The 11,479-nt window shown below is 43.2% G+C and overlaps 1 protein-coding gene across 1 annotated transcript; it reads right to left on the bottom strand.

The window, feature by feature from the left end:
- Nucleotides 1–665: 665 nt before the first annotated feature.
- On the bottom strand, nt 666–8,180 carry LOC106046673 (glioma pathogenesis-related protein 1-like). Its single transcript, XM_048047429.2, has 6 exons — nt 7,457–8,180; nt 5,315–5,560; nt 4,761–4,873; nt 3,493–3,575; nt 2,210–2,236; nt 666–2,122 (listed from the first exon to the last, which is right to left on the bottom strand). Exons 1-6 carry the CDS (start codon nt 7,634–7,636, stop codon nt 1,902–1,904), a joined length of 870 nt encoding a protein of 289 aa, XP_047903386.2. The 5' UTR covers nt 7,637–8,180; the 3' UTR covers nt 666–1,901.
- Nucleotides 8,181–11,479: the final 3,299 nt, after the last annotated feature.

Here is an 11,479-nt window from a genome sequence, read left to right as displayed (position 1 = left end):
TCAAGTTCAGGCTTTCTCCTGTGGTCCCAAGGCTGCTTACAGGCAAAAAGGCCTCCTGAGGGAATCACGTGAATGAAACACGGTGCTCAGAGCTCCCCTGCAGACCACGTCTGAGAGCAGGAGGAGGTGGGTTGACCCCGGCCAGCAGCCAAGCACCCACGCAGCCACTTGCTTACTCCCTGTCCTCAGCAGGACAGGAGGAGAAAGCAGGAAGAACAAAAGTGAAAAAACTCATGGGTCAGGATAAAGACAGCTAAGTAGGTGTGGAAAGAAGGGGGGAAAAGTATATAAACAAAAAAACAAGGGATAGAAAGGCAATTTACTCATTGCCCCCACAGTCAGACAGATGCCCAGTCTCCAGGCAGTGGCCACTTTAGAAGCCGCTTCTGCCCCCTTCTTCCTCTACTGCTTTTTATTGCTGAGCATGATGTTATATCATGTGCAATATCCCTTCTGACAGTTCAGGTCCTGTCTGTTAAAGGCAAACACAATAATTGTGGTTTTTTTGTTGTTTGTTTTGTTTTGTTTTGCTTTGTTTTTAAGGTCTTGATGCATAATTTTGAGAACATTATTTTGTTAAGCAAGCTATTTATTCCTTAGTAACTAGATGTATATATGTATATTCTCTAAATCTTTATTTAAAGCCTTTAATTTAAAACATTACTTATCTCTTAGCATAAAAGATGGCAGCAGACAAGAACTGACAGTGGTGAAATTAACCGTGAGTTTTCTTACATTGTGACATTTTGCTGCATATCATGGAATCACAGAATGGCTGAGGTTGGAAGGGACCTCTGAAGATCAGCTAGTCCAACCACCTGCCAAGCAGGATCATTTTATTCTGTGTGATGTTATGCACCTTCAGGGCTACATCGTGGCCAAGAATTTGAATCACTGTGTTCTCAAAACATTAGGACTAAGATAAAGGAGGAGAAACAGCTTTAAATATTGATGGCACAGTTGTGCTTTGCTAATTTCAGCCAGTACCTCTTAACTTGAAGCATGACTTTCACAACAGGGTTTGTTTCCCTTTACTAACAAAAGTGTACAGCAACAATAGGTGGTTGAAGGCTAAAAAGTCTCTAAAACAAACCGAATCCATCAATGGCTTGGGCTTTTTTAATGAGGCTGAGATCTTCATTCCTGAACCAGAATCTCCCCTGAGCCCATCTCATGCTTCCTCCCCCACTTTTCCTCCTTGCTCCCCGCTTCCCCTGCCTGCCAGTTCAGGGTGGATGTTACCTACTCTGCATTTCAGGTTTTGTAACCATCTCACATCCTAAAATTAAGCTTTCCCCATTGACATGTCATATTCATCCTTGCTCTGCCAACCTACTTTGGCATTCTCCTAGCTACAGAGGATAAAGCTTGACTGCAAGAGGAGCACAGAATAGTACAACCAACAGTAGCACAACTTTAATGGAGAGTAACACGCACAGTCTAAGTGTAGTAAAGGACAAGCTTTATTCTTTCTGCTCTTAAAAAGGAATGCATACAGTTAAATCTCCACTGTCTATGACAAATTATAGTTGGGATAATTCAAAGTTAAAGGAAATGAGTTATTGCTTCTTTTGGATCCAGAGTGCCCCTTCAGACAAGTTTTTGTGAAGCCTTTCCAGAAGGCTTAGTATATGCAGTAATGTGTTGTCTACACGGTGCTCCCAGCAATCTACGCCTGAGCCAGAGCTAAGAGGCTCTTACAGAAATAGAAGCCATCCTAATAAACTACATAACTCTATGCACTGCCATTTAATCCTTTCCCTGAATGCAGAAGCAGCGCTTTCTATGGTGGATAAACATCACAAATATAATGGAGAAATAACTGAGTGTTTTTTTTAAATGTGTGCAATTCTCTGAAAAAGGTATAGTGGTGTGATCACTATCAGTATCTTAAATGATCATTACTCATATATAAATGCGTGTGGAAACCACTGCTGTACTAAAAGAGTACCTACAGCGCTCAGTACCAAAAGCAGCGGCCTTAAAATCAAGACACTAAGACAGTAGTGGTCGCAAGAGGGACGCGGCTGCCCAGCTGGGGGGGTGTGGGCTGGAGGCCTGGGGGGACGGGGTTTCGGTGGCTGGGGCTGCGTGTCCCCGTCCGGGTACCAGTTGGCATAACCTAAAAAACAGTGAAGAAATAGGTGTTAGAACCTGTCCAGCTTAGCCACACTCCTAGGAAAGCAACGAAGAGCAATTGGATACGTACTTAACAGCTTCTCACGTTCTGCGTTTACTGTGGAGAGATCAGAAAAAGGAAATAAATGTGACTGTCACTCATTGATGTTTCTTAACATAAAAAGGTATGCCAGTGCTGCTGCCTGGCTGATGGCAGCGGTGCTGCCAGCCGGTGTCGTAAGCATCTGGCAGGGGGGAACTCGGTCAGCAAGGGGGCTCCCCACTGAGGTGGGGTTAGTGCTTTTTATTGAGCAGGAGGAGAAGCAGAAGAGAAGCAGCTGAAATGGGAAGTATTTGTGGCATGGGGAGGAGGGAAGTAAATAAAAATGAGACACAAAACAAATTTAAGTAGTTAGACAGACAAATCTAACTACAAAATCTGTCAGAGAAACAGACCTTTACTAAGAGCTTTGATGCATTTGCAGGATTGCACATGTGCCCCTACTGAAATTGTGATTTGTCCTATAGGAGAATATGGTAAAACTGGTTCTAGGATCTAGCTCTTAAAAAGCTCTCTTCCTCCTCTCCCTCCCCCTAGTCTTTGTGATGCTTCTAGTTTTTCTGTGGTGCATTAGCTTGTGACTTCAAGATGAGTCAGCCAGGATATCACAGAAGGAAATAAGAATACCAAATGCTCAATTATTTCTACAGCTACAGCTATCTACTGCCTGGCTAGTAGAGAACATCTCTATTAAACCTCTGTGCAAAAGTCATATTTAAGACATTGTTGAATGCTTTTTACTCTCTGATGATTTAAAACACTGTTTCTGACTAATCTGGAACTAGGTGTAAGGACAAAAGTCCACAGCTGCAAACTGTTGTGGAAAAACAGGCTTTCACTGTGTGCTATTTCAGAAAACTGTAGAAGTCAGAAGTAGGTGTCTTTTTCAATACAGCCTGATTATTGGTTCCAAACTATATATATATATATATTTATTTTTTTTTTGGAAAATGTGATAGAAAATATTAAACAAGAAGGAAAGCAGAAGTTAAATACACTACTTCTTCTGGGGGCGGGGGGAAGAACCAGATGGGAATATTTGTGGGGGATATTTTAGATTTGACTTCTTGGTCAGATAAAAGACAAAAAGTAGTCTGATATTTCTCTTCTTTGGAAACTCTGTTTTCTATCTCTGGGAGCCTTAAAAAAAACAAAATATCCCAATTAATTCCTTCTTATACTATTCTAACCAGGGTTTAGTCCCGTTGGTCTGTGGTGGGCTACAGACCCACTATGTTTTTAGTGCATTTCTCCTCTACTGTATTTCCAATGATAACTGTGATGCTTTTATCTCCTCAGCACTTTGGTCTTACCACAGAGCTTGTTCACACACTTGTCATTATTGCATCTACTGCATGGTGGTCCCTCTTTATAAGGTTTTGTTGGGTAATTCCCCCTGCAGAACAGAAAAGCAATACTTTGTTAGCTCTGTCTTTGGAAAATCATTTAAATAAGTGGTTTCATCATATTGCTAGAATAATTTACCATAGGAAGCTATAATCAGGGAAAATAATTTTATGCAAAAAATTGATCATTATCATTATTTGAAATTCCTCTTGGGTCAGACTAAAGCTTTCACTGACATGGGGAGGCTTCTTGGGTAATACTGTACTATTCAGAATAGGTATACAGGAATCTGCCTGTAGCCCCTCTTTACCCACATGTACTTTAAATTAACCTGTAAAATGTATGTCCAGAAATCACAGGGCATAGAATAAACTAGAGGATTGTCTTCCTTTTATCATAGAATCATTTAGGTTGGAAGAGTCCCGTAAAACCATCTACTCCAACCATCAACCTAACACTACCAAGTCCATGACTAAACCTTGTCCTTTAGAGCCACCACATTCACATTTCCCTTAAACACCTCTATGGACAGGGAATCCACTGCTTCCCTGGGGAGCTTGTTTCAGTACCTAGCCATCCTTTCCACGAAGAAATTATTCCTGGTCCTTAGTCTAAACCTCCCCATGGTGCAACTTGAGACCATTTCTTCACATCCTATTACCTGTCACCTGAGAAATGAGACTGACACGCTCCTTGCTACAGCCTCCTTCCAGGCAGTTGTAGAGAGCGATGAGGTCTCCCCTCAGTCTCCTCCAAACTAAACAAAGCCAACTCCCTCAGCCTCTCCTCATGAGTCTTGTTTTCTAGTCCCTTCACCAGCATTGTTGCCCTTCCCTGAACATATTCCATCAACTCAGTATCTTACTTGTAGTGAAGGGCCAAAACTGAACACAGTACTTGACGTGCAATTACTTCTGCAATTAATTCAATTGCACCGTTCCTACTATTCCTGCAGAGACTGAACTCAAAACAGATTTAATTTGGCAACGCTTGATGATGGTGAGTGCCCTCAGCCTGAACCTGATCACCTGCTTTCTTAGAAAGGGATTTTCTGCAGCCCAGACTCTGCCCAGCACCTTATGCTCTAAACAGACAGGGGAACCACTAATGTGGACATAGCTTCTTCAGAAATTTGTTACGACTGCTCCTGCTGTTGGTAACATCTGATACCAGGTCAGTTATAGATTAGTTAAAAAGCAGAAAAATGAAACCCCAAATGCCATAATTGACTTACGCTGGCCCATAGTTACAAACAAAATGTGCTGCTCTGTAGAGTCCTGGAAATTTTTCAACTGTATGGCAGAAGTGAACTGCACAGCCAACTTTGTAACTCGTTGCCCAAACAACCTGAAGGGCAAAGTGAAATATGTGATGCACCTGTTCAAGGACTCAAAAAACAACCAGAATTCACAGTATTGAATCAGAAGGAACTAGTGGCTGAACTGAAGGATCTTGTGGAAGTTTAAAACAGCCAATGCAGGAGCAACATCAACAACCCAAAGTGCAGCAGAGACCAATGTCTGACTTGAGACCATTAGGTGGTTTTGCACTTATTACCTGGCTCCCTTGGAAACATGACATTATCAGGGGGATAATCCCTTTTAACCATTAGTGAACAGAGGGCTCAGACACCTTTGCAGCTCAGAATATATTTCCAATCTCATCCAGCACTAAACTGCAGGGCAAAACAGCTGCCATAATTCCTGTTCCAAAGCAGTCTGGTCTAAGCCTGCACTTTTTCTCTGAAACCATTACATTTATAAACCACTAGGCATATAAAAAACTCACCTGGGTATAGTGACCACATATGCTAGTACAGCTACGGGTGTTGAAATCGTAGCTCCTGAATTCATTAAACCAGTCATTCAGAGCTGCAAGCACAGAAAAGATGGTGGCTGTGCCAGTCCAGATGTTTTCTCCTACAGAAGTAAAATTGGGGTGCATCTTCTGTGGTATTTTAAGGTAGCTGTTATGCTGAAACTTGCACTTCTTTGCCCATGCTTTGGCAGACTTAGCTAAAGCAGAGTCCCAGGACTGTACAAAGGAAAGAATACATAATAGACATAATAACGCTGAAAACAAACAAACACACAAAAAACATAATAACACTGCATTGCAGTGACTTAGTTGGATTCAAACAATTTTAAACAGAAGATTGCAAAGATTTCTTTTCCCCTGACTCCCACTGAACTGCATTCAGTTTCTTTCCCTGTCTTTTCAACTCCCATAGCAAATTTTTTCTTCTTCTTTCTCCCTCAGATATTGCTAGACATGTAGTATCTACCCCTGTCCTGTGGTATCTGACTTGTTACAATACTTAGAGCTGGACTGCAATGTTTAAGCTGCCAGGTCCATGAGGAGACTAGTTTGTGAGACTTACAGAAAGATTTTATGCTGCTGGATAACTAGACAATAAAATAGCAAGTCAAACTCAGCATACACAAATACAAGTTAAGGCACGTGAGGAGGAAAAAGAATTTTGACTTGGTATTCATGACAGATTTGGAACTGACTGTTACTACTTGTAAATCAATGCTTAGTAGTAGTATAAAAGGCAAATAAAGTATTACAAATTCCTCGAGAGGGAATGGAGAATGAACCCAAATATATAAGTTCACCACTGAAGAAGTCCTGTTAAATACTGTGTGCAGTGCCTCTCCTTAAAAAGGGACACTAGAACTGGAAAGGGCACAGAGAATATAGGGGATCGTCAAATATGAAGGATGCTCTGTAGCTTTCTGCGGAGACAGCTGAATGTCTTGTGTGAAGTATGTAAAAAAGCAATGATTACTTGCTCTTTCCAGCACAAAGATCAGAGACTATCAAATGAAGCTAGCAATTAGCAAGACCAAATCAAATGCAAGGAGATTTTTACATATCATGTAGTTAAGACTGCAACTTTGCTACAAGATATTAAGGGTGATAAAAACTTGCATAGGCTGAAAAAAGTCATGCAAGAAAAACCCATCACAAGCCTTTAAATAAAATGTAGCACCTTTCATTCAAGAGTTTCTGTATATTTGTCCTTCCAGGATTGCACGATCTTTGGTCTGAGCAGCTAAATTTACTCCTGCTTTCTAGCATTCTAAAGCAAACTTTTTTTTTTTTTTTTAACAAAATGCCAAGAAATTAACATTGTGAGTAGTCTGACTTTTACATCATTACTGTGAATTTCCTTTCACAGAAATTATATCAGGCTGCAGTTGTGCATTTAACTTCCTTTCCAGCTAAGTGGCACTGCTGGAGGGCTCAAAGTAACGACGTAAACTGACTGTGTTTACCTCCCCCAGCTATCTCTCTACCTATTCCTTACATATTCCATTGAGCAAGCTGAGACCTATCCATGGCCTGCTCTGATATCCATTATGTTATATGAAGATCTGTTTTACAGCCCAGACATTAGTATCCCTACTCTCCAAACAGCAAATGTTACAGCAAAGGAAGATGAGGTGTCTATATGGGTATCTGGGCAACTCTTTCTTCAATACGTATTCTAGATTGGAAGACACGGGGTGAGGTGCTAGATTTTCAATAAGCCCTGTTGCCTATCAGGAGCTTTTTAATACCAAGCAGCTTCCCTGTATGAAAGCTGGACTAACATAAGGAAGATTACTGTCCCTCTTTGAAAAAGGTAAATGAAATGCAGAGAACTAAACATTATGTATATTTTTGGTAATACAGTCCTTTGCTATGGCTGAAGTTTAGAGCAGCAACCTGTCCCCAAACAATGAATCTCCTTCCAATTAGTAAGACAGAACAGTACTGTGAAAATGAATTGCTTTCCTATTTCCTAAGAAGAACTATCGGATATAGCACAGAAATCATTGACAGAAAGGGAAAGAAAAGCACAGAGCAACTGGAGAGTAAGGTGGGCTAACTCAGCAGCACCATCTATATTAATATTCAAACTGATCACAAACGCCTCCTTACCATGTGAAACATATTGCTGGCTGGTGGATTTGCTTTGGATCGAAAGTTGTTGTGAGCACTCACACAGTCTTCAATGAACTTTGCATCTTCAATGTCAGGCAAGGGATATTGTGCATATGCACGGCAGCAGGCAAAGAGATCCAGTAAGAACATGGCAGAAAATAAAGACGTGATTTTCATAATTCTTCGATGCTTTCAGTATTTTTCTTAAGTTTTTAAAAGAAATATCCCTTAGGCGGAGATAACGCTGCTAAGCAGTTTCTCTGTAGTCCTCTGGGTGTGGAAGCACTTCAAAGTGTCAAAGCAACAGGAAGTGGAATTGCTTCACAAGGTAGACAACCATCTGACATCACTGCCGGCCGTCTGAGGGCAAGCTGTGGAACACGCATCTGCCATGCCTATTGCCAAGGGGTAATGCCACACATAAACTTCTGCCTTTTCTTTGAATGTGTTCCATCCTGGTTGAATGCCAAGCTGTTCTGTGGCTGTAGGTCTTATCTGAAGAGGTGCTGCGCAGCAGCTTTGCTAAAACTTCTGTCAACCATAAAAACTGTAGCTATGACACAATACAGATCTGCTGCTCAGGTGCTTTTCCTACAGCACAGCTTAGTCATACCAAGTCAGCTGCAATTATTTTGTAGAACCTTTCTTCCATTTCAGAGTTACTCTAGGAATAAATAGAATTAGGGAAAGTGCATGTATTAAACTTTGTGTCCCCCCCAGGAGAAAAAAAATAAAATTTTTTCCTAAGCAGCAGTTTGCTTTGGAACCTTCTAACCCTCTGGTTTGGTGTGTAGCAAAAGTATGACATAGAAACCCCAGGCATGAGTGAGTGTGTTGAGTCTCACCTTCACTAGCCACCTGATTATCTAATAGGCTGAAATTAATGGAAGAGCTTGCTGTGCTCATGTAAGGAAAGCAGCTCTAGGATTACCACTCCTGATGTAAATCTCCAAGACCGATCCCTTTCTGGTGTAGTAGGATGGGCAGTGCTGGAATTTATATTCTCACCAGCTGTTCTACAAGCTGGTTAATTTAATTTAATTTTTTCAAACCTGTAGCCCCCCAACACCATCACATTTACATCTATTTATCCCCTTAATGGGAGACATGCAAGTATTTCTCTCTGTGAATATGTATGGATGTTAATGCATTACTAACTCTCTGCAGCCTCTTCTTAGCCCTGCCATGATTTGTTAGCTGATTTCATGAAGGTAGGACCAGCTGCAGGAGGCAACAGTGTGGGCACCTTCTGAGGTTCTGGATCTTTTGGGGGAGAAACAAAAAGGGGACCTACAATTATTTTTGTTGGACAGGCTTACCACAGCCCTTACAGAGGGGTCCTCACAGCAGAGGCCAATGGGATGTTCAGCACGGCTAAGTGCTGGGTCCTGCACTTTGGCCACAACAACCCCATACAGCGCTACAGGCTGGGGGAACAGTGGCTGCAGAGCTGTGCAGAGGAAAAGGATATGGGGGTGTTGGTCGATGCTCGCCTGAACATGAGCCGGCAGTGTGCCCAGGTGGCCAAGAAGGCCAACGGCATCCTGGCTTGTACCAGGAATAGTGTAGCCAGGGGGACCAGGGAGGTGATTGGCCCCCTGTGCTCTGCTCTGGTGAGGCCGCACCTCGAGTACTGCGTTCAGCTTTGGGCCCATCACTACAGGAAGGACATTGAGGTGCTGGAGCGTGTCCAGAGAAGGGCTACGAAGCTGGTGAAGGGTCTGGAACACAAGTTCTGTGAGGAGCGGCTGAGGAAACTGGGGTTGTTTAGTCTGGAGAAGAGGAGGCTCAGGGCAGACCTTATTGCTCTCTACAACTACCTGAAAGGAAGGTGTGGGGAGCTGGGGGTCAGCCTTTTCCTTTCGCAGATAAGTAGTGGTAGGACTAGTTACTGAGGGACTGGCCTCAAGTTGCGCCAGGGGAGGTTTAGGTTGGAAATTAGGAGACATTTCTTCTCAGAGAAGAATGCCTTCTTCAAGAGAAGGCATTGGAACGGGTCGCCCAGGGAGGTGGTGGAGTCACCGTCCCTAGGGGTGTTCAAGGAAAGGTTGGACGTGGTGCATAGGGACATGGTTTAGTGGATGATATTGGTGGTAGGGGGATGGTTGGACCAGACGGTCTTGGAGGTCTTTGCCAACCTTAATGATTCTGTGATTCTCACCAATAAGCAGCCCTCAGAGGCACAATGGACTTGGACAGAGAGGGATCAGGACAAGATTTGTCTTTGCTTCCTATTTTCTTTTACAATAGTTTCCAGTGCTTTGAAACTCTCCCAGAAAGATCACAGTGTAGTGGGTTTACATGGCAAGGTTTTGGTACTGGGAGGCCATAGGGGTGGCTTCTGTGAGAAGAATCCAGAAGCTGCCCCATACTAGATAAGGGACCCACTGCTGGCCAGAGACAAGCCAATAAGTGATATTGTTTGCGCCTCTGTGAAAGCAGATTGAAGAAAGGAAAACAAAAAAAAAAAAAACAAACAAAACAAACAAAAAAAACCTGTGGCCTGTGGAGAGGCTCCTGGTGAGCAGGCTGTCCCCCTGCAGCCCATGGGTCCCACACAGAGCAGATCTCCACGCTGCAGCCCCCCCGTGGAGGAGCCCCCGGTGGAGCAGGTGGATGTGGCCTGGAGGAGGCTGCGGCCCATGGAGAGCCCCCGCAGGAGCAGGCCCCGGGGTTACCTGTTCCCCTGTCAGTGGGTGGCTGTGGTTTCATCTGCCTCCAGAACATGCATGTGATGGTCATGACCTCACCTACATCTAATAGATCCACCTGTTGCAATTGCCACCTGGTGTGCTGCTACCAGTGCCAAGGTCCCTCATCTAGCAGATGGAGTTTCTATTCTCATCTGCTGTCTTGTTCTATCCCAGAAATGGCGTGTAGGCATTGGCAAGAGTGATGGGGCCCTCACCATTATGGTCAATGGTCCCCTCCCCTCCTTCTAAGCTGAACATAGACAAAGGCTTATCACCTGCTTGTCCCTTAGAAGTTATCTTGACTCTTTGCTAAGCCAGGGCTAACTGACTTCACTGAAAATGCACAGGAAATCTGTAAGAATCTAAAGCTTTTGCTCAGCTAGACTTAACGTAAAAACATGACTATATTACATTGACAAGCAATTCACACTAAAATTATTAGCAACGTAGTAAAATTGCACCATTAATTTAGCAATCCAGTGATCTAGCAGTTTTATATTTGTGCAGCAGAAATGTTCTACTTGGAGGTTGAAAATTGAGACCTTTTTGAAGCAGAAAAATTTGACCTATGCAGGATAGTGCAGGTTGTAAGACCATAGAATCATAGAATATCCCGAGTTGGAAGGGACCCACAAAGATCATCGAGCATGAACTCCTGAAGATGCTTTCTTGGAGAAGATGACTCTGGCTCCATCTAGTGATTACGTCTATAATTAAAGTAGAATTGCTGTCTGCCCATAAGCATCTAGAAGTGATGTTTTCATAAAAAAGAATTATAATCCTTCAACCCATAGCATAACTGAGCAGAATTGTAACGCGCTGCTTGCTGACCTCTCTGAACAGTCTGCAGGGATGCCATATGGACCAAAGTACGAGAGGTTGCTAGTTCTTAACCTTGTGGTGCCTACCTCCTGCCAGTCAAGATGGCCCTTCATCACATCTTTGGCCTTCAAGCACAGCCTGTCTCACTCTCTCCTTCCAACCAAAGCATAAGGGACGTGTGATACATCCACCAAAGGCTGTCTCCTCCCTTTGGTGATAGCCCTGCTGAAAACCGAAGGAATGACAAATAGGCAGTGATAATGCTGGGGAAGACAATGGTCTCCTGAGTGATAAGTACTGACGTACATATGCCTGAAGGGAGGGTGAAAGGAAGATGGGGCCAGGCTGTTTTCAGTGATGCCCAGTGACAGGACAAGAGGCAACGGACAGAAATTGAAACACAGGAGACTACACCTGAACATCAGGACAGACTTTTGTCTTGTGAGGGTGCCTGAGCATTGGCACAGGCTGCTGAAAGCGGCTGTGAAGTCTTCCTCCTTGGAGA

The sequence above is a fragment of the Anser cygnoides genome, chromosome 1 (genome assembly GCF_040182565.1).
Source record: "Anser cygnoides isolate HZ-2024a breed goose chromosome 1, Taihu_goose_T2T_genome, whole genome shotgun sequence".
Lineage (NCBI taxonomy): Eukaryota > Metazoa > Chordata > Aves > Anseriformes > Anatidae > Anser > Anser cygnoides.
Note: the sequence above shows the minus strand (reverse complement) of the source record. Positions and strands in the feature narration are given on the sequence as shown.